Source organism: Emys orbicularis, chromosome 7 (genome assembly GCF_028017835.1).
Source record: "Emys orbicularis isolate rEmyOrb1 chromosome 7, rEmyOrb1.hap1, whole genome shotgun sequence".
NCBI classification, from domain to species: Eukaryota; Metazoa; Chordata; order Testudines; family Emydidae; genus Emys; species Emys orbicularis.
In genome coordinates this window covers 98,232,052-98,255,011 of record NC_088689.1, presented here as the reverse complement: position 1 = coordinate 98,255,011, position 22,960 = coordinate 98,232,052, and the positions used below count along the sequence as shown (strand labels likewise).

General features: G+C 60.5%; 1 protein-coding gene across 1 annotated transcript; it reads left to right on the top strand.

Annotated features, from left to right (window-relative positions):
* The first annotated feature begins 11,587 nt into the window (after positions 1-11,587).
* Positions 11,588-22,048, top strand: SIPA1 (signal-induced proliferation-associated 1). The gene is made up of 15 exons (XM_065407723.1): positions 11,588-12,533; positions 12,859-12,986; positions 13,185-13,373; positions 14,140-14,314; positions 15,602-15,705; positions 15,996-16,153; positions 16,664-17,246; positions 17,413-17,687; positions 18,280-18,513; positions 19,229-19,319; positions 19,624-19,789; positions 20,571-20,669; positions 20,933-21,014; positions 21,501-21,582; positions 21,902-22,048. Exons 1-15 carry the CDS (start codon positions 11,588-11,590, stop codon positions 22,046-22,048), a joined length of 3,459 nt encoding a protein of 1,152 aa, XP_065263795.1.
* Positions 22,049-22,960: the final 912 nt, after the last annotated feature.

Genomic DNA, 22,960 nt, shown 5'->3' with positions numbered 1-22,960 from the left:
TGTCTGCTGTCCCCCATCCCTTCCCTCGCCCTCGGGTGGGGGAGTCTGTCCTTCCGGGTGTTCTGTCCATCCATCCCTCCAGTATGCAGGTTGATGGGTCAGTCTGTCTATCTGGCCCTTGCCCGCCCCATCTCTCACTCTGTGCTCAGACTCCTGGTAGCGCACCGCACGTCTCTGTCTGTCTGTCCGTTCTTTCCCCCACCCCGCCTTTCTGCCTCTCCTTCCCACCCTCCTGCTTGTCTGTCCGTCCTAGGGTGACCAGACAGCAAGTGTGAAAAATCAGGACATGGGGTGGGGGGTAATAGGAGCCTATATAAGAAAAAGACCCAAAAATCGGGACTGTCCCTATAAAATCGGGACATCTGGTCACCCTAGTCCGTCCTTCTCCCCCCCCCCCCGCCTTTCTGTCTCTCCTTCCCACCCTCCTGCTTGTCTGTCCTTCCCCTCACCTACCCCCGCCTGCCTGTCTGTCCGTCCTTCCCCTCACCTACCCCCGCCTGTCTGTCCGTCCTTCCCACCCTCCTGCTTGTCTGTCCTTCCCCCCGCCCCGCCTGTCTGTCCGTCCTTCCCACCCTCCTGCTTGTCTGTCCTTCCCACCACCACCACCCCCGCGCCGCCTGTCTGTCAGTCTCAGTTCCTCAGTCTGCAGCAGTGGCGGCGGCGCTAGGACACCGCGGGGAAGGGGGGGGGTACTGTCAGCTGGGAGGGGAGGGAGCGGCCGGTGCGGAGGCTGGGGGGAAACGCGGGACGCCGGACCCGGAGGTAGGAGCCCCCCGCTCCCCATCACTTCACCCGACACAGCGCCCTCGCCCATCCCAGCTCCCCCATCCTCTTCACCCCTCACAGCGCCCCACTCCCCATCCCAGCTCCCCATCCTCCCCTCACCCCCACAGCTCCCCCGCCCCCTCACTGCACACAGCGCCCCCGCCCATTCCATCTCCCCATCCTCTTCACCCCTCACAGCGCCCCGCTCCCCCGCCCATCCCAGCTCCCCATCCTCCCCTCACCCCCACAGCTCCCCCGCCCCCTCACTGCACACAGCGCCCCTGCCCATCCCAGCTCCCCATCCTCCCCTCACCCCCACAGCTCCCCCGCCCCCCTCACTGCACACAGCGCCCGCCATCCATTCCCCAGCACCCCCATCCCCCTCACCCTACACAGCGCCCCCTGCCTGTCCCAGCCAGTGCCCCCTGCACCCCCAAACAGCATCCCCCACCCATCCTCCAGCGACCCCTGCTCCCCACCCCCTCACCTCTCCCCCGCCCATCCCAGCTCCCCCATCCTCTTCACCCCACACAGCGCCCCCACTCCCCACCCCCTCACCGCTCCCCCGCCCATCCCAGCTCCCCCATCCTCCCCTCACAGCTCCCCCGCCCCCCAGCTCCCCCATCCTCCCCTTACCCCTCACAGCACCCCTGCCCCTCACAGCTCTCCTGCCCCATCACTGCACACAGCAGCCTCCATCCCCCTCCCCTACACAGTGCCCCCGCATGTCTCAGATAGTGTCCCCTGCTCCCCATCCTCCTGCACCCCCAAACAGCGCCCCCACTCATCCTCCAGTGCCCCCCTGCTCCCCATCCCCCTCACCTCACACAGTACCCCCACCCATCCCAGCTCCCCCATTCTCCTCACCCCATACAGTGCCACCACCCATCCTCACCCCACCCAGCACCCCCCATTCCCCAGCACCCCCCCATTCCCCACCCCATCACCCTACACAGTGCCAACTGCTCATCTCAGCCAGTGCTCCCCACTCCCCTAACTCCCACACTGTGCCCCCACATATCCCAACTCCCCCATCCTTCTCACCCCACCCAGCACCCCTGCTCATTACCCCCCACACAGCACCCCAGCCCATCCCAGCTTCCCCATCCTCCTCACCCCACCCAACGTCCCTGTTCCCCAGCCCCAACCTCCACACAGCGCCCCCAACCATCCCAGCCAGTGCCCCCCACTCCCCACCCACCAGCCAGTGCCCCGCTCCCCAGCCCCACTCTCCACACAGTGCCCCCAACCATCCCAGCCAGTGCCCCCACCCCCCTCAACCCACACAGCACATCCCGCCCATCCCCCTGAACCCCACCCCCTCCCCCTCACCCCACACAGCATCCTCCATCTATCCATCCCCCTAATCCCACACAGCACCCCCACTCCCCACCACCATCCCCCTCACTTCATACAGCGCCCCCACCCATCCCCTTGCACCCAGCGCCCACCATTCTCTATCCCCCTCACTCTACACAGCACCCCCTGCCCATCCCATCCATCCCCCTCACCCCATATAGCATCCTCACCTATCCCATTCTTCCCTCTGCTCCCCTACCCATCCCCTTCCCAGCACCCTGCACCCCCTGCTCCCCCACCCATCTATCTATCCTGTAGCCCTACCCAACGCAGTGCCCCCTCTGCAGCTGTCCTTCCCAGCGCCCCCCAATGCGCACCCCCCCCTCAAAAGGCACTAGGTTTCCACTTTGCAGGTGAAGGGCAGACCCCCAGTGTGGGGGGGATATTGGTGCCTCTGAGCTGGGGAGATTTGCTCCCACAGGGGTAATGGAAGGATTTACGGGGGGCTGCCCCCCATTTATCTCAGGTTTGCTTCCACTGAGGGGAGGGAGTACCCGGCCGGGCATCATCTGGGGCCTTTTATAAAAGAATGGGATAACTAGAGGGTGGGAGTTGGGGAGAGCCATGGGGCAGAAGGGGCTGAGGGTTGGGGGGCTGGAGCTTGGATGGCTGGAAGGGGGCAGTGGGGCTCATTTCTCATCTTTTAAAAATTCTTTTATTAATATTTTAAAACTTTCCCGACACCCGCACAACACAGCCCCCACCACAATGCCACCCCTCCCCCAACATCCATATAACACAACCCCCCAACACAATGCCACCCCCTCCCCAGCACCCACACACCACCCCTCCCCCCACTCAACACCATCCCCTCCCCCAGTGTCCACACAACACAGCCCCTGATCCAACGCTGCCCATGCCCCAATGCCCACACAACACAGCCCCCTGCCCCAACATAACACAGATTCTCTCCGCTTATGCCCACACAACACAACCCCCAACGCAATGCAGCCCTCTTCTCTCCACACAGCACCCACACAATGAAACCCGTCTGGCACCGTGCTCAGCACACACAGCACCCTGTGCACAATCCACAATTCAACCCCCTTGCCCAGCACCCAGGCACAGCCGGTTGGGAACCACAAGCAATGGGCAATTCTGACATTTTGGATTTTGTTTTTCTTTCCAAATCGGAACCAAAAAGCCGGAATCTTGGGCAAAACAAATGTCCCGAAACGGTGATTTAGGGGCTCGGCCCTGCTTGGGTTTGATTAAAAAGTTACACCATTTTGATTTTCTCATTTTGATTTGTCCAGCGTATTGAAATAGTAAATCCAATACGTTCTACAGGGGATGAGCTATTTATATATATAATAATAATATTGGAATTAAGATTGTAAACTAGTATGTCTCCAATATTGTATATCACTATGCACATATTACAATATTAAATATCTACAGCTATTTTAATATGACAAATGTCCCAGCAGTGCTAATATCTTGATATTTATAGCTAGTAGATTTAGTATTTTCATAAAACATAAAAGTCCAAAGGAAACTAACCAAAACAATAAAAGTCAAAACCGACCATTTTTCCTTCATTGAACTGGGGATGTCAAAACAATTCGTTTTTTTCCCCATGTAAAATTTTGTCGGAATTGGCAAGTTCCCGCAAAACATTTCACATTCAAAGAACGGCTGTTAGCGGAGAACTCCATCCAAAAATTCCAAGCACAACACATAATGCAATACACACAACACAACACAACACAACACAACCCCCTCACTTCGGGCCCGGCGTGACCCCATATGCACAACACAACTCCCTCACTTGATGCTCGGTGAAACCCAATATACACAATGCAACACAACCCCTTCGCTCAGTGCCCGTTGCGACCCGATACACACACAACACAGCACAACATAACCCCCTTACTCAGTGCCTGGCACAACCTGATATCCATAACACAGCACAACACAACCCTCTCACCCAGTGCCTCCTATGGCCTGATATACACACCACAGCCCCACTTACGCACCACACAGTGAACACCTCCTCCCACCATAGCACACCCACAAAATGCAGCGTAGCTCAGACCCGGCCCAGTGCCACCCCCTCCCAGCACACTCCCCATGCACCCCACTATCTCAACACAACACCCTTGGCCCACGGCACAGCACCATAACCCAACACCCCTACTGCCGCAGGCCCCCCATCCCCCACCACTCCTCTATGGCCCACACTCACATAGCCCCCTCCAGCCTACTCCCTGTCGGGCAGAAGGCAGGCTAGATGGGTACTGGCAGGGCAGGGCAGAGCTGGGGGTGGAATCCCTGGGGGATGGGCTTTTAAACAGGGGGCCCCAGTGTCTTCCCCCTGCCAATCTGAATTGCCCAGATCAGGAGATGGGAGGGAGCTGATGGGATAACTATAGGGTGGAGTAGGGAGCTGGGTCAGCGAGGAGGGGTGGGGCACAAGGGAGCTTATAAAAGGATGAAGGAAATAAACTTGTAAGAAAAATGGGAACTGATGAGGGAGTATTAATGGGGGTGGGGGTGGCAGGGCTCGGTGAAGTCGTGGGCGGGGGGGGTGGATTGTTCTGAGTAACACCAAGCCAGCTTTGCAGAACCAGAGGAGGTTGAGGGGAAGGGAAGAAGCTGAAGGGGGTGTGTGCACGGGGGGCACTATCGCTGGGATTCACACTCCCCCCATCCCCCAGGGATCCAGGCCCTGGGACACTTGTCCAGCTCTGATCCACCTACCAACACCCTTCCCCCTTTGTTCTGAGTGACTGGGAAATCCCTCGGGGATGCTGGAGCCCTGAGCAGGGAAGAGCTTGCGGGGGCCAGCGGAGAGATAGGGGCAGGGCAGCAGTGGGGATTTTAGATGCAGTTGGACACTCAATATCCTGCCATTAGGCAAATCTGAATAGAAACATACACAGCCCCCTAGTTCTGCCAGTGCCCCTCAGTCCTGACTCACAGCACCCCGCCACCCCAGCCTTGGCCACCTCCACCCCCAGCTCTGCCAGTGCCCCTCAGTCTTCTGACCCACAGCTCCCTGCCATGTCAGCCCTGCCTCCCTCCACTGCCAGCTCTGCCAGTGCCTCTCAGTCCTGACCCACAGGCCCCTGCCATTCCAGCCGTCCCCCCTCCACTGCCAGCTCATGGGTTCAATACCAGCTCGGAGAGGAGAGGAGAGGAGAGGGGAGTTGGGTCTAGTGGAGGCTGGGAGCCAGGACTCCTGGGTTCTATCCCAGCTCTGGGTTGGGCCTGGAGTGCAGGGGTGGGTGAGGGGAAGCCTGAGGGGAAGAAGGGAGACTGGGGCCTAGGCACTGATGAACTCGGCAGTGAAGGGAGGAGGGGAAGGGGGGGGGGCATATCTAAAGAGGCTTCATTGTCCTGGGGCTCCAAAGCCGGTCGAATTCCACCCCCTCTAGCTGGAAGATGGGCCAGATGCTGGCTGCAGGGGGGAGTGAAGGCCTAGGAGGGGGGATGGTTGGGGTAGGCAGGGTTCCCCTGACATTGCAGCCATGCTGGAGCCCCCCAGGCTCTCCGCAATACCAGGCCCTGGAGCTCGGGGTACAGGGGCAGGGGAGCACCCTGGTGAATGCCCAGCATCCCTCACACACGGGTTATCATTCTGTTCAATGGCTGCCAATGTCCCCTTGTCCCCATTCCCCCCCCGCCCTGCATGTCCCTGAAAGGCCCCTTTGAGGGCAGCAGCCTCGGGGTGACGCAGCCCAAATAGCATCCGCCCCCACCACCCTGTGGGGGTGGGGAACCCATTCATGGCCAGGCGAGGATGTCTGCTTGCATAAGCTCACTTGGGACCAGGGGAGGGCACCAGCTACAGAGTAACCGGGGCAGCATTGGGGGCTGGCTCAGCATGTCCTGGTACCAGTAAGAGGGATCCCCCCAATATACATAGAGCTCTGCTGTTGCCCCTCAATCCTGACCCACAACCCCTGCTATCCCAGCACTGGGCTCCCTTGCCCCTCCCCCGCAGTGCCGGTACTCCTGATCCACAGCCCCCCCTTATCTCCCTGTGGGCATGAGGCACCGATTTGTGGTTTCCACTCTGAACCGGCAGGGGAAAGAGCAAAAGACCAGTTGGTTGGGTTCTGGGCCGGGCTGTGTGAAGAAGGAAGCCCAGGGCTGGGAGTGCGGGGCCCTGGCAGAGGTGAGGGGCCCGGGGCTGGGCTAGCAGGGGTGTGTGGGCTGGGAGTGAGGGGCACTGGCAGGGCTGTGGGGGAGCCCAGGGCTGGGATAGCAGGGGGCTGTGGGTCGGGATTGCGGGGCACTGGCAGAGTGGGAAGGGGGGGGGTGTTATTAGGCCTAGCTGCGTGGCCAGGAAGCTGCTCACCGGTTTGGGGGTGGGGAGTCGGCAGGTCACACTCGGGGCCTGGCTCTTTCCTGAGGATGTTGGGGGGGTGGGGGGGGACGTGGCTCAGGCTCCTGATTGCGCCATCACTTCCCGCACAGCAGGAAGCGAGTCAGAGCGTCCGCGCCACCCAGCCTGTCTGGACCCCGAGGTACCGACCCCCCAGGTACCAGCCTTTCGCCTGGCTCGGAGGGGGCTGGAGAGTCATGGGGGGGATGGGAGTGCCAGGGGGTTGATGCGGGTGGTTCCCAGGCCGATGGGGGTTCAGGGGTGCAGGTTGTCGGGGAGTCCCTGGAGCAATGAAGCAGGTCTGTGGGGCAGGTGATGGGGGCCAGCTTAGGCTGACCGGGGATCTTGGGGTGGGCTGGGGCCCAGCCGGTGGGAGGAAACAGTCAAGGGCAGCATGGCGGTGGGGCGGCGTATCCAACCATCCTTCCTGGGCGGGGGGGCTCCCCCAGGAGGGGGTGTTTTTGCAGGGCAAAATAAGTGCAACGGGCAGCTCAGGCAACAGGTCCCAGCAGAGCTCTGTGTCCGTGGCCATGCGGCTGCAGCCATGTGTCTGTCTCCCCCTCCCGCCCCCATCTCCTCAGTTTAACCAGATGAATTTTTGTACTTCCTGCCATTGTAGCTTCCTGAGACCTGAAATCACACCCTGAAACTGAGCCCCCTCAGCCCCCTGCCTGAGCATGGGGTCCCCTCCACCCCCGGGTCCCTGCTCCCCACATCCAAAACAGAGGGGAGGAGATGGGAGCATCTCCCACCTGCACAGACACCCCAGCCCCAGGCCCACCACTGTCCCCGAGCCTCCCCCTCCCCCCAGACAGAGAGTGAACCCCGGTGTCCAGGAAAGAGTCCCAGCGAGCTGAAGCTCCACACCTTCCTGATTCCCCCTCTGCTGATACAATAGGATGCAGGATTCTCTTTCACTTCCTGTCCTAAATCCTTGGGAACTGTCAATGTGCAGCTGTTAAACAAGGCTCCAGATACAGATGACTCTCAGCACCAGGCAAGGGAGCTCTGTACAAAGAGCCCCTGCGCCCCATCCCAGAGGTGGCTGCATCTCAGCAACAGTCGAGGGATCCCCCTTCCCCCCAAGGAAATACTGAATTCTTGCTCTCTGTTTCTCCAGGTCCCTGTGACACACCCGGGCTCAGATATCCGTCCCCCCCGCCCAGGGAGCTGGGTGAGTTGCTCTTTCCCGTGTGGTGTGTGTGTGGGGCGGAGGTAGGGTGACCAGACAGCAAGTGTGAAAAATTGGGACAGGGGTGGGGGGTAATAGGATCCCATATAAGAAAAAGACCAACAAATCGGGACTGTCCCTATAAAATCGGGACATCTGGTCACCCTAGGCGGAGGGCACTGTTCCATGGGGGTAATATGGGAGCTCAAAGGGGGCTGGTTCAGCCACCAGACATTGCTGTCACCAGCCCCACATTTGGTCCCCAATAGACACCAAGCAACCCCCCCTCCCCCTCCCCCAGGCATTCAGCCGCCATTAACCCTTTCCCTGCCAAGCCCTCTCAATAGAGACCCAGGAATTCCACCCCACTCTCTGGAAAAAAACCATTGGTTCATCCCAAGTCCGACCTCCAAGCTGGCGGGGACGGTAAATGGGGTGTGTGTGTCCAGGGTGGGGTGGGGCTTGGTGGTCGCCCCAGCACAGTGATGGGGCACGATGGAACGGCTGGGTGGGGGGAGGAGGGGCTGTGCCAGGCGGGTCCTTTGTTAACGTTCCAGCAAGCAACTAGGTTAACAAGTATCAGAGGGTTAGCCATGTTAGTCTGTATCCACTAAAACAGGAGGAGTCCGGTGGCACCTTAAAGACTAACAGGTTTATTTGGGCATAAGCTTTCGTGGGTAAAACCCCACTTCATCAGATGCATGGAGTGAAAATACTCCATGCATCTGAAAAAGTGGGTTTTCCCCCATGAAAGCTTATGCCCAAATAAACCTGTTAATCTTTAAGGTGCCACCGGACTCCTCGTTGTTTTTTAGGTTAAAAAACTCATCTGCACCAGAGACAAGGAGAGGGACCTTTCCCTCTAGCGGGCGCTGGCTCTGATCCAGCCCCAGGGCAGGGGATGGGCTAGCTCAGGGGGCAGGGAATGGGGACATGAGGCCTTTCTCCTCTAGGGGGCGCCAGCTCTGATCTGGCCCCAGGTTCATAGTGAATGTCATTCCTGTCTGTGAGATGAGTTTGCTGGGTCTCAGGCCAGTCATCCCTAGTAGAATAGGGCACCTCCCACACTGGGCCCCAGCCCCTGGCTAGCAGAAAGGCCTGGGAGGTGGGGCTGAACAGGCTCTGGGGACCATGCTTTCCTCTCCGCCCCCATGACACGGGGAGCGTACATGGTGGGGGGCTGTGTGTTTGGAAGGGAATCTGAGGGTGGGAGCGTGAAGAGGAAGAGGGTATAGGGGACTGGGGGAAGGGGAGAAGGATGTGGGGGGGAGGGGGAGTGGGCCTCTCTCTGCTGTCTCCCCTAATCTGGGGACAGCACGAGGGGGGGGGTGGGAGCTGGGGCCTCTGAGCCAGCACCTCCCCCAACCATGAGCATCACTGCAGACACCCACTTCCCCCATGTGTCCTCACCTCACAGACGAGGGGGAGGGGGAGCTCAGTGGCTCATCTGACGCTTACAGAGCCAACCACAAATGGGGAAGTAGGGGCCACCCACGCACCCCCCCCCAAGAACGTCTGGGCGCTTCAGTTCCAATATAGATCAGGTCACCAGCAAAATGAGCTTGACGGGTCTTAGCCTCGGCATTGTCTGGGCTGTAGGTTGGGAGTGAGGGGCACCAACAGAGCTTGGGAGGGGAGATAGCAGAGGTCTGCGGGGCGCGAATGAGGGACACCAACAGAGCTGTGGCAGAAGCTGATCTGCTGGCCCCCTTCTCTGTCTCTCTCTTCTGTTCTTGCCGCTCCCTGAACCCCTCCCCAGCCTGGTATGTCACTGGCGAAGCAGTCAGCTCCCCACCCCCAGAGTCCTGGGGAACCAGGGACCAAGGAGGGGCTGGGAATGGGGGAGCCAGGACAGGGGTTGTTCTGCAGATGTTTGGAACCCCAGTAGTTGGGGGGAGTCAGTGTGGGAGGGACAGGTTTGGGGGAGTCAGTTCCAGGTTGGCGGGGTCACAAGTAGCTGGGGGGCAAGTTCAGTTCCGGGGTGCAGGGTGATTATTTGTCTGCCAGCTGCTCTCCTTTCCCCTCCCCCGCCACTATCTCTGTGGGGTCTGACCTCTCCGGCACAGATTCCACTCTGCTCGGCTCAGCCACTGCAGAGAAAGCAGAAATGTGAATGGGGGGCACTGGATGGGTGCAGGGAGTCGGGGTATGGTGCAGGATGTGTGTGTAGAGGGGTGTCACTTCAGGGGTCAGGGCAGCAACTCTGTTTCTGCCTCTGGGGGCCATTGCCTCCAGACTGGGAGCCTCAGCCCTCTGTCCCCAGCGTCCCCCCACCCTTGCAGGAGGAAGCTGCTACAAGAAACAGGTACTTGTGCAAGTTCCTGTTATTTGGCTTTTTCTGTTGGTAGCTGGGCAGAGCCCCGTATCCCACCCCCCATGTGAGGGCCCTGTTGGCCCTGTCTCTCTCCCAAACTGAGCCAGCCAAGCCCCAGTTCTGGGCCCAAATTGGGGCCAGTGCCCCTTGCTATCAGGCCAGTATCTGGGTGGTTTTGCCTCAGCTATCATGTGTCACAGAGTGTACCTGTGTCAGGCAGCTGTTTGTCCCTGACCCCCCCATTCAGCGCCGAGACGTTCCCTCCACACACACAGCTGCCCCATCTGAGCGAGGGCAGGAAGCTGCGGCTAGAGGGGAGCGTATGGGGAGATTTCCTGCAGCCCTGACCACGGAGCCCTGTCCCGTCTGCAGCTGCTGCTAATGCAGTATGCCCCCACCCACCAGTCACATCAGCATCCCAGAATGCACCTGCCTCCCCATCGTTCACATCAACCTCCCACAATGCACCGGCCCCACACAACGGTCACATCAACTTCCCAGAATGCACCTGCCCTCTCCTCCCCAGACTGCCCTGGGTATGCAGCCATAGCCCTGTGTCCCTCCACACACACACACACACACACTCCCTGTGATGGGGCAAAGCTGCCTGACATCAGGGCTCCATCGGGCCCAGTCTGCAATCGGGGGCATCCCCAGGAGTCAGAGGGGAGAGGGCACAGAAGGGATTCCCACTGAGCGAGGATGACAGATCAGTGTCCCAGAACAGAACCCAGGAAGTAGAGAGAAAACGTGACCCAGGCATTATTGAACCTGCCCAAGAAAGTGCCTAGGTGTTAGAGAGGGAAGCACAGGGGTTTCAGAGAGGAAATGTACTCTGGGTACTAGATAAATAAACAGCCCCGAAAAGTACCCCAGTATTAGAAGGAAAGTACCCAGGTATCAGAGAAGGAATGGCTCAGTGTTTGACAGATAAAATTGCTGTAGAAATACCCTCTCCTCAAGCCCCTGCCCCGGTCATCTCCCTGGCGAGCAGCCCAGGTTGGCACCTGGTGTGTTTCAGGGCTGCCCCCATCGCACCAGGGGAAGGGTGTCCAACCAGTCGCCAGAAATGCTCCTGGTGTTCTGGGGCAGCTGGGAAGATGGGACCCAGCACAAGCTGCCTCAGTGCTGGGGGGACAGGGTCCAGCATTGCAGCCTGGGCCTCTCCCCATCTCCCCCATCTCAGATCTCCCCTCAACTCCTTTTGCAGGAAGGCGGCTCCCCACCCCATACCAGGATCTGGGATTGAGCAGGCTGCTTCACCAGGAGCTGAGAGCAGAGCGCCCTGCCCAGAACCCGGGCTGCACCAAGGCCCGCCCTTAACCCCCCAGCATGGCACGCCGGCCGGCCACACCCCATGGCTGGATTTGACGGTTCCAGCACAGCAGCGCCTCCCCAGCGGCTCCCCATGATGCTCTCATCCAATGAGACGGCGGGCCACACCCACTGACGGCCAGTGGCCATAAAGGAGAAAGCTGACTGGCAAGGGGTAGAGCACATAGTTGTCCTTCCCAGCCAATTGGATTGTTTCCTTGACTCTCGCTCCCCCAAGCCTGCGTGCATGTGATTGGCGGCCACACCTCTCCGTCCGCCAGGCCGTCTCATTCCCGTTTTCCGGGGGGGCGTGCTGGTGGGGGGGAGGGCCATGCAGTCAGATGACCTCTTCGTCCGCAAAATCCGGCGCCACTCTGCCCGGCCCCCTCTGGCCTCCATCTCCTTCGAAGCCAAGGGGATCCCAGCCCCCCTCCTGCGGCCCCCCCGGAGTGAGGTGACCCAGGGGCTCCCCAGGGGGCATGGCACCCCCCCTGGCCTGGCCCTAAGGCCTGCCAGCCACATCATGCACCGCAGCAACAGTGACGTGACCCTTGGGGAGGGGGTGCCTGGGGACGGAACACCCCCCTCCTCGTCACTGGTGGGGGGTGGGGATTGCGGGCTGCACCGGGACTATGGCAGCCTGAGCTCCATCGAGAAAGGCCCGGGGCCCCCCCGCACCCGCGCCCACAGCCACGAGGAGCCACGGGCCAGCAGCCCAGCCGCCCGGCGCTTCTGGGACCCCCTGGTGCTGCTGGGGCTCGCAGGAGACGAGGTGTGGGAGCGGGACAGCCAGGGGGCTGGGGCCGCCGTGCCAGAGCAGGACAGGGGAGAAGAGCCCCCCAAGTTCCCCCCACAGATCTGGGTGCGCCAGCTGGCCCACTATGATGTGCAAAGCATCCTCTTTGATCCAGGTGAGGCGGCCTGGTGCCAGGGCAGTGCCGGGCGCCGGGTGCGTAACATCACCACAGGGGCCTCAGCCGCCTCAGCAGGGCCTGCCCCCACCCCTGTCCCTGAGGAGCCTGACCCAGGTGATGGCAAGGACGGGCCTCTGGTGCTCAGTTGCCCCCACTTCCGCAATGAGATTGGGGGTGAGGAGGAGCGGGGGCTGGGCCGGCGCCAGGAAGCAGGAGGGGGCGCCGGGCAGCTGCCCAATGCGGCCGTGTCGGTGCTGGAGGAGCCACGGGAGAGTTACCCCACCAGGGGCAGCCGGGCCACCCACTACATTGAGTATGCCGACCTGGGCGCCAGCTACTACCGCAAATACTTCTATGGCAAGGGTGAGCCGGGGCAGGGGAGTAGGACACAGGGGGCAGAATGTATGGGGGGTACAGGGTGTGGGGAGGAAGGAACAAGGGACACAGGACATAAGGAGCTGGGGGCATGGGCCAGCTGCTCTGAGTGCTGCTACACAAGGGTGAGCTGGCAGAAAAATGGTCCTGGGGGGGCAAAGGCTGGGGAGGCAGGAGGCTGGCACTCGGGGGGGGGGAGGTGAAAGTGGGGGTTCATGGGGCTGGCATTTGGGGGGGTCAGGGAATGTGTGGGGAAGGTTGGGGGCAGTCCTGGCGATGCTCATCTCTAACAAACACCCATCCCCTGGCACAGAGCATCAGAACTTCTTCGGGGTGGATGAGCGCCTGGGAGTGGTGGCCGTGTCGCTGCGGCGTGAAGAGAAGGAGAAGGAGGGTGCCAGCCTGCAGTACAACTACCGCTTCATCCTGCGCACCAGCGAGGTGGGCACCACCAGAGGGAGCTCACAGCCTGGGGGGAGCTTGTAGCACAGGGGCACTGCCAGGGGGAGCAGGACACTGTGGGTAGGACACTGCCCTGGAGAGCTGGTGCTGTGGGAGGAGTCCTAGTCAGGGGGCTATGCATGGGTACAAAAATTCCCTGACCTTCTCCCCACCCCCCACGGCTTCTCCTCCCCATAGCTGCGGACGCTGCGAGGCTCAGTGCTGGAGGAGGCGCTGCCCCCCACTGCCCGTCCCCCCGCTGCCCGCGGGCTGTCCCCCAAGAAGCTGCTGGAGCATGTGCTGCCCGACCTGAACCTGCAGGGGCTGCGCCTGGCATCCAACTCACCCAAGGTGCCCGAGACGCTGCTCAAGCTGGACGAGCAGGGGGTGAGTGTGTGAGTGATGGAGTGCCACAGGGATTCTGCCATGGGCCTGCCCACTATGGGGGGTACCACGGTAGGGATGGTGAGGGAGCTGGGGGCAAGAAGGGAAGGCAGGCTCTGTGGGAGGGGAAGTTCAGGAAGAGTTAGATCAGGGTGGTTGGGGAATGGGGGGTCCTGAAGGGTTGTTCTGGGGGAGTTGGATCAAGGTCTTCTGTCGGGGGCTTGGGTCAGGGGGCTTGAGCATGTTGAGGGGGTCAGCTCAGGGGGCCATCAGGGGTCACTGTGTTGAGAGGTCTCGGCAGTTTGTGGGGTTGGATCAATGATCCCATCAGGGATGCTACATTGGGGGTGAGATTGGGGCAGTTTGAGGGGTTGAGTTAGGGGTCCCATCAGGGGTTGCTGAGTCGGGGGGTCAGTGTATGTTGGGGGGGTTGAGTTAGGAATCCCATCAGGGATTGCTGTGTTGTGGGGGTCGGGGTATTTTGGGGGTGTAGGGGTCCCACTGGGGTTGCTGTGTTGGGGGGTCAGGGTATTTTGGGGAGTTGAGTTAGGGGTCCCATTGAGGGTTTCTGTGTTGGGGGATTGAATTGGGGCAGTTTGGGGGGTTGAGATAGGGGTCCCATCAGGGGTTGCTGTGTTGGGGGGTGGGGTATTTTGAGGGGTTGTCAGGGGTCCCATTGGGGGTTGCTGTGTTGGGGGGGTTGAATCGGGGCAGTTTGGGGATGTTGTATCAGCTGGTCCCATGTTCCCCTCACTGTGCCCCTCCGCAGGTGAGTTTCCAGCGCAAGGTGGGAGTTCTGTACTGCCGGGCGGGGCAGGGCTCCGAGGAGGAGATGTACAACAACGAGGGGGCCGGCCCCCCATTCCAGGAGTTCCTGGAGCTGCTGGGCCAGCACGTCCAGCTGCGCGGCTTCACCAAGTACCGTGCCCAGCTTGACACCAAGAGTGAGTGTGGGGAGGGGGCACCGGGGTGGTAACTGTAAACAGAAAGAAGGCCGGCCATGCTCGCAGCATGGGGGACTCTGTCTCGGGAAGGAACGACTCTGAAAAGGACTGGGGCGGGGGTGTGTGGAGGGGCTAACCTGCTGAACAGGATCTCCCAGTGCCATGCTGCGGCCAAAGGGCTAACATGATCCTTGGATGGATAAACAGGGGAATCTCTAGGAGTGGGGAGGTTCTGTTACCCCTGTATCTGGCACCGCTGCGCCCGCCGCTGGAGGTCCATGTCCAGTGCAGGGGCCCGCACGTCAGCGTCACAAAGGATGTGGATAAATTGGAGAAGGGTCAGAGAAGAGCCCCAAGAATGATTGAGGGGTTGGAAAACCTGCCTTACAGTGAGAGACTCCAGGACCTCAATCTCCTCAGCTTATCAAAGAGAAGTTGAACAGGTGACCTGGTCACTGTCCCTAAACACCTACACAGGGAACAGAGCTGGGGTAACGGAGGCTCTTCAGTCCAGCTGACAAAGGTCAAACACAACCCTGTGGCTGGAAGTTGAAGCTAGACCCATTTGGACTGGAACTAAGGCACAGTCTGTTAACAGTGGGAGTCAGTAACTGCTGTTACAGCTTCCCCAGGGCTGTGGTGGATTCTCCACCCTTGGACATTTTCCAGTCTCGATGACTGTTTTTCTAGTTCATTTTCCAGTCTCGATGTCTGATCCACTCTAGTTCAACCAGGATTTTGGGGGGGGCGGTCCAGTGTTATGCCAGAGGTCAGACTAGAAGAGCACAATTGTCCCCTCTGGCTTTAAACTCTGTGGAAGGGAGGGTGAGACCCAGGAAAGGGGGCAATCTAGGGGGAGGCACAAGGCAATATTGGGTGGGCACCATACAAGGCCAGACCTTGGGGGAGGGGAACAGGAGTGGGGTTGGGCTACTGGGAAAGGGGCCAGGAGGGCTGAAAGCGGACTGGACTGCATTGGCAGCTGCCCCCGCCATTTGGCACCAGTAGACACATTGGGGAGCTGTCATAGCAGGCTGCCCTCTGCCAGCCTCCAGCCCACCCCATGAGGTGGGGAGCCTGGTCTTAAAGAGTCCCTCCCTCACTCCAGGGCAGGGGGACACATTGGCAGCAGGGGGTGGGGAGGCTCTGAAGGAGGGGACTGCATTCTCCACTCGACCCAGTCAAGGGCTTTCCCTGCTACCTCCTGCTGAGTCCCTGTCTCTCCCTGCCCCAATAATGCCCCCACTCCCCATCCCACTGACATCTCCCATCCTGTGTCTCCCCCAGCTGACTCCACGGGCACCCACTCGCTGTACACCACATACCAGGACTATGAGATCATGTTCCACGTCTCCACTATGCTTCCCTACACGCCCAACAACTGCCAGCAGGTGAGGGGTGGGGGCAGGGCACTGGGATGGGGCTGGCACAGGGGAGGGGGTGCTGGTTTTCACCAGGGGTCCAGAGGGAAGGATTTCTGGAAGGAGGAATCCAGAGGGTGCAGGAAGAGAATCTGGGAGTGATCGAGAGTCCAGGCAGCTCAGGAAAGGGGGGCAGGGGTGGGTGACCTGGAAACGGGGGGGCGGGGGGAGTTCCCATCCTGATTTCCATCCCCACCCCATGCCCAGCTCAGATCCTGCCCTTCCCCGTTGCCGCAGTAACACCATCTCTCTGGTTGTAGTTGCTACGGAAGCGTCACATTGGCAACGACATTGTCACAATCATCTTCCAGGAGCCAGGCGCACAGCCCTTCACACCCCGCACCATCCGCTCACACTTCCAGCATGTCTTCATCATAGTGCGCGTGCATGAGCCCTGCACCGAGCGCACCACCTACAGGTGAGGGATGAGCACACGGCCAACAGGGAAGAGGGGACCGCACACTGAGTGTGCCACCTACAGGGGAGGAGGGGAGCATGTGCCAAGCGCACCACCTACAGGAGATGGGGGAGCGTGTGCCAAGAGCGCTGCCTCCAGGTGGGGGAGCATGCGCTGAGTGTGCCCCTTCAGATCAGGGGAGAGTGTGCACTGAGCACACCACATACAGGAGAAGGATGAGCACGCTGCTATCAGGGAAGGGGGAAGCGTGCGCTGAGAGTGCCACCTACAGGAGACGGGGGGAGCAAGTGCTGAGTGTGCTGCCTACAGGGGAAGGGGGTAGTGTTCACTGAGTGTGCCACCTAAAGTGGAGAAGGGAAGCATGTGCTGAGTGCGCTAACTACGGGGTGGTGCATGTGCCAAGGTCTTTCCCTCCGTACCTGCCTCCTTCCATGCCATCATCCCTGTCGCTGGCTGAGCCCATGGCTGCCCCCAGCTGCCCCATGCCCTGACTCCCATCTTTCTCCCCAGTGTGGCAGTGAGCCGCACCAAGGACATCCCACTCTTTGGGCCACCCATCCCAGCTGGGCACCGCTTCCCCCGGACACTCGCCTTCCGGGACTTCTTGCTGGCCAAGGCCATCAATGCAGAGAATGCGGCTGAGCGGTCAGGCAAATTCCACGCCATGGCTACCCGCACACGCCAGGAGTACCTGCAGGACCTGGCGCGCAGCCATGCTACCACCACCAGCCTGGAGGCCTCCTCCTCCCGCCTGCCCCTGCTCTCCCTGGGTGCCAAGAGGAAGGAGCGGGCCAAGGGGGCCAAGGCCTGGGAGCTGCAGAGTGCCGGGGCCCTGGTGTGGAGCGTGCGGGCACGGGATGGAGACCGGGCCGCCCCCGAGCTGCCCTGCCTGCTGGGTATCTCCGCCGAGTTCCTGGTGCTCATTGAGGCCAAAGGCAAGCGAATCATCTTCAACTGCTCCTGCCGTGACGTGCTGGCCTGGACCTACTCCGACTGCGGCCTGGACCTCTACTACGGCTCCGGGGACTACGTCTCAGTGCGGCTCCCTGATGGCCAAGGGGACGAGGTCAAGGACATTGTGCACCGGCTGCAGGTAGGGCCTGGGCCACTGGCAGGTGGGGGGTACTGCAGGGGAGCTCCCGGCTATTCCAGCCCTGGCCTCTGCCACAGGGGGCGCTGCAGGGAGTGGGGCAGGAGCACTGGGAGGGGTGCTCTACAGGGGGCACAGCCAGTCCCCCCAATGCTCTCTCTCCCCCCAGCTGGTGACGCGGGGCTGCGAGACGCGGGAGCTCACCCTGCTGCGGAATGGGTTGGGCCAGCTGGGTTTCCAGGTGGACAGCGAGGGCTTTGTCACCGATGTCGAGCGCTTCACCTTTGCGGAGAAGGCCGGCCTGCAGCCTGGCGCCCGGCTGGTGCGTGTGTGCGAGCGGGCACTGCCCGGGCTCAGCCACGCCCAGACTACCGAGCTTCTGCGCACTGCCAAGAAAGTCACTGTCACCATGGTGCCTCCTGACGAGAATGGCAAGCCCCGCAGGTGAGCACAGTGCCAGCTGGGGGTTCCTGAGGTGTTGAGAGGGGAGGGTCCCCAGCAAGGGGTGCCACGGGGCAGGAGCTCCCAGCAGGGTCACTCAGGGGTATGGGTTACAGGCAGGGATGCTCAGGCATATGGGCTGGGGGTCCCCAGCAGGGGACACTAGCAGGAGGGAGCAGGAGCTTCCAGGAGAAGCTGCTGTGGGGCACAGGGTGGGAGTGTTGGTGGGGAGCTCTGGGGAAGGATGCAGGAGCATTGACTGCAAGAGTCCCCAGCAGGGGGCATGGTGGGGTGTGGGTGGTATGGGGCAGGAATCCTTGGGGAGGGGCACTGTAGGGGGACAGTGGGGGTAGGTGGCAGTGGCAGGGAGCTGTGTGGGGCAGGGTAGAAGGTGCGATGGGGTAGAATGGGGGACAGTGGCAAGCACTGTGGGGCAGGGAGTAGGGCTCTGTTGGGGGTGCTGTGAGGCAGGGGTCAGTGGGGACTGAATGGGGTGGGATCACTCTGGGGGCTGCTGTGGGGCAGGATGTGGGGGGCTCAGTGGGATGGGGGTCAGGGGATTCTGGGACCCTGCCCCATCGTCTCTCTCTGACAGGAGTTTCTCTGAGCTATACGTGAAGTCCCTGCAGGAGAAGCGGCGCAGTGATTCCCCGGCAAGGGAGCCCCCCCGGACGGCTGGGGGCCCGGGGCCCGAGGGGGAGCTGAGACCGGCCACCCTGCAGCTGCTGCGCTCGCTTTCCCTGCAGGACGGGCCCCCCCATAGCCTGGCTGAGGAGCGCACCGAGTTCCTGCGCAGCCACAGCGAGGGCACTGCCCTCCCCAACCTGCCGTGAGTGCCCCCACCTCCTGTGACCCCGCCTCCATCCCACCCCGGCCCCCCACTCTGCTGTGAGTGCCCCCACCTCCTGCGACCCCGTCTCCATCCCACCCCGGCCCCTCACTCCGCTGTGAGTGCCCCAACCTCCTGCAACCCCGTCTCCATCCCACCCTGGCCCCCCACCCTGCCGTGAGTGCCCCCCACCCCCTGGAATCCCCATCTCCATCCCACCCCAGCCCCCCACTCCACTATGAGTGCCCCAACCTCCTGCGACCCTGTCTCCATCCCACCCTGGCCCCCCACCCTGCAGTGAGTGCCCCCCACCGCCTGGGATCCCCACCTCCATCCCCCCTCTGACGCTCTGCCCCACCATAAGTGCCCCTCTCCATCCCACCCCTGACCCCCCCACGCTCTCCCCCCAGCTCCCCAACCTGCCATGAGTACCTCCTGCCTCCTGGGACCCCCTCCTCCATCCCACCCCCCCAGTCTCCTGACCCACCATGAGTGCCCCCTGCCTCCTCAGATCCCCGCCTTCACCCCACCCCCATTAGCCCCCAACCTGCAGTGAGTACTCCCGCAGCCTCCTAGGACTCCTTCCTCCCCGCCAGATCCAAATACCACCCAATGGACTGGTTGCCACCCCCCTCCTAGGCTCGCCACATCAGCTGTTATCCCCCTCTGCATTCCCCCCCTTTTTCTCAGCTGTGTTGTTCCTCTGCCTCTGCAGGTCCCAGAGCAGGGAGATCCCCATGTTACCTGACCCCACACCTGACCTCATCCTGGCAGCCACACCCAAGGGGCCCCCTGAGCGGGAAATGGTGAGTGTGTGTGTGTCCTGGCTGCCCCCTACAGGATGCAATCAGGCCCCTCAGGGTGTGTGCTGTAGCTCTGGAGGTTTCAGGTGCACTAATGTCATTCTTGGCGTTCCGTGATGTGCACTGTTATTTGCAGCTATTTATTTGTGAAATAAATCTGTGAACCTGTTTAACAGCCCCTGTGCCCCACCTGAGAGGTGGCTGCATCTCAGTACTGGGTGAGGGTTCCGTGTATAAACAGCCTCCACATCCCACCCCAGAGGTGGCTGAAACTCCAGGCATCAATCACTGTGTTGTCTTGTCCCAGGACCATCCAGGAGACCCCACATCGTTGGAGCAGGCTCCCCCCGATCATGGGGTCATGGGTAGCCAGGCCCCGCCCCCTAGCGAGACGGCCCCACCCACCTCGGACATGAGTGACACCGAGAAATTCCTACCCCGGACGCTCTCGTTGCGAAACTCCATCACCAAGAGTAAGACAAGCACACACACACACCCCCGGTTTGATCCTGTCCCGTTAGCATCGAGGGAGCTTTCCCTTTTCCAAGCGCAGGGTCCAGCTCTAAATGCCAGCTGGGTGCTTTGTGCTGGGATTTTTCTCCAACTAAAAAAAAAAAAAAAAAAAAGCAGGGGGATGGGAAGGAAAAATGGAACTAAAGTGTGGGGAGGGGCCCCAAAGCGGGTTTTCACACATCAACCCCTATTTGTTTCCTTCGAGATTCCTTTGTTGAGAACCCACACTTGTAACAAAATCTCAAATCAAAGGGGGCTTGCGGGGAGGGGGAATCTCAGGTCAACAGATTTTCCCCAACTCTAATTAACTCTGAGGACGGACGTTAATGAATAGCTGCGGCTGAGCTGTGGGGCTAGAACCCGCTGGAGGATAACAACCTTCTAGTACAGTGGTTCTCAAACTTTTGTATTGGTGACCCCTTTTACACAGTAAGCCTCTGAGTGCGACCCCCCCTTATGAATTAAAACCACTTTTTTTTATATTTAGCACCATTATAAATGCTGGAGGCAACGTAGGGTTTGGGGTGGAGACTGACAGCTTGCGACCCCCCCCCCCGTAATAACCTCACGACCCCCTGAGGGTCCCAACCCCCAGTTTGAGAACCCCTGTTCTAGTACGTTAGCCCAAGCTGGGGAGCCTGGGCTCTGGGTCTGAAGGGCCTTGCTTTAGACAGCTGCTGGGCTCCTTGCCCTCATTCATGCCATTCTTTTTCCTGCCCCGCCCGCCCCTGCCCTCTCCAGTTCTGTCGGAAGCCGGCGAGTCCCTGGAGGAGGAGTGGGACTCCATCTCCAATCTGGCTACCACCTGCAACAGCATCCTAGAGGCACTCTCGAAGGAAGGTGAGCAACAGATTCTCAGGTTGCATCATGGGTGGGAGTGCCCAGCTTGCAAACAAGCAGACGGGCTGGAGTCCGAGAGTTCCTGGTGGAGGACTTGGCTGTGGTCAGGAGCAAATCCCTAGGCAAAGGGCTTTGTTAATGGGGGGCTAAAGCTGGGATATCCCTAGGCAAAGAACCTGGTTAAAGTTGCCTGGGGCCAGGAGTAGCTGCAAACCCCCAGTCTGAGGAGGAGAATCTCACTCTGTCTCCCCTCTTTTCTGCAGCAGGGCAACACGTGCTGGAGAGCAGAGAGCCCCCTGGTGGGAGTGGCCAGAGGAACCCAGGCCAGCAGCCCCCCGAGGATGAGTAAGAAGCTACACAGAGGGGTGGGAGGAATGATGGGGGGGTTCTCCTCCACCAGCCCCCATTTCACTGTATCCCCCCTGCTCTCATCCTCCCTTTGCATATTCCATGATGATAATGCAGTCATAGCAGGCGAAAACAGCAACAAACCATCTCTCGCTCAGCTCGCATCCCAGCTTTGTGGGGCTTGTTTACCATGAAGCCACCAGGGTCATCTGGTGGCTGAATAGTGAACTGAAGTGGCGGTGCCACAACACTCCCCCAGTGGGAGGCTGACACATTCACTGGCTCTGCACCTTTGGGGTGCTCTCTGACAATCATGGGGAGGAGAGGATACTGAGAGGGCTCGGCTGTGGGGAGATGAGGGATCTTTGCTCCCCCTGCCTCATCTGACCTCAGCCTGACTGATGCATATCATCATCCTATGAATCTCTCCATCCCTCCATCTCCACACTTCTCTGTCTCTCGCTCTTTCCTTCCCTTGCCCAGAGGCCATCAGTCCCGGTCGCTGTCGGAGAAGGTCTCTCACTTGGAGTCCATGCTAAAGAAGCTGCAGGAGGACTTGCAGCAGGTGTGTTGGGTGGTGCACAAGGGAAGGAGAAAAGAGGTTGGGAAGGAGTGCAGAGGGAATGGGGGCGAAGGTGAGGAAAAGAGGGAGGGGAGCGGAGGGCGGTGGAGGCTGCAGGAAGGCGGGCGGGGGGCAAGGCACTGCAGGGGATTTACGGGGCAGGTGTGGTGCAGGCGTTTGAAGGAGGTGTCATGAGAGAGCCATGCCAGATGGGGGCAGGGGCTGTGGGGTGGGAAGGTCAATGGCGAGTGAGTGGGAGGGACTGGGTTGGGAGTGGGGGGGGTGCTGCCCCTCCCCACTGACCCCCCCCATGTTCTCCCAGGAGCAGGCAGCCAAGGCAGCACTACAGGCTGAAGTGCAGAGTCTGCGGCAGAACAACCAGCGGCTACAGCAGGAGCAGGAGAGTGCGGCTGCCCGGCTCAGCCAGGTCACCCGCCTGCTGTGCGGTTCCCCCAGCCAGTCCCTCTAGGGGCCCGGGGCCCCCTCCAGCCTCCCCTGCCCAGTCATCCCCCCACCGCCCCTGTTTCCCCATTGACCCCACTTCCACTCCTCCCCTCTCTGGTCCACAGGGGGTGCTGTTGTTACCCCCGGGAGGGACCACAATCCGAACTGCACTCTGGGGAGCTCACTTTCCGACTGGCCATGCACAGCAGATTCTTACTACCAACCCCCCAAAACTGTCTGGGGGGGGAAAGGAGCCCCCCCGGAATATGGCTTCTCATCTCTCAAGACTGTTACCTCCGGGGAGCCCAGCACAGACTCACCAGCCCAAAGGCCACTGCCAGGAGCAGGCCCTGATATTGGGGTACAGGCGACACCCCCAGTTCCAGCTGACTCAGCTCACACACAGATCTCAACTCTTTGGTAAATCTGACTGTAATGGGGGGGAGGTTGTAGCCTTGTCATCTGGCGGGGGAACAGGAGGGAGGGCTGGTGTTGCTGAGCAGGAGTGAGAAGGAGGGACTTAAAGGCACGTTTGACCTCGACCCCCTCGGAAAAAATCAATTTGCAATACCCCCCCACACACACATCCTGCTGCATCGATCCAGGCCTCAGGAAAACCCTGGCATGAGAGAGAGATGATTCTACTGTCACACTCATGCACACACTCATACAAATACTCACACACACACGCTCACACACGTGACTGCACACATTCATGCACATTTACACACACACGTGACTGCATGCACACATGCACACACATACACACATACACACACATGACTGCACACACTCACACTTGCACACACACTCATACATGTGCTCGCCCAGATGCACTCCTCACACCAGCTCAGAGTGCTCCCAGTCCCACATGCCCTGACACTGATCCATGCCCGTGCAGACTTGTGCTTGGGCAGACCATGCTCACACTGATGCA

Bases quoted from the DNA above. Each gene is read 5' to 3' on its own strand.
- SIPA1 (XM_065407723.1), top strand. From the start codon at position 11,588: ATGCAGTCAGATGACCTCTTCGTCCGCAAAATCCGGCGCCACTCTGCC. The intron at 18,514-19,228 runs GTGAGTGCCCCC...CTGCCTCTGCAG, and splicing joins ACTGCCCTCCCCAACCTGCC to GTCCCAGAGCAGGGAGATCC. The intron at 21,015-21,500 runs GTAAGAAGCTAC...TCCCTTGCCCAG, and splicing joins CAGCAGCCCCCCGAGGATGA to AGGCCATCAGTCCCGGTCGC.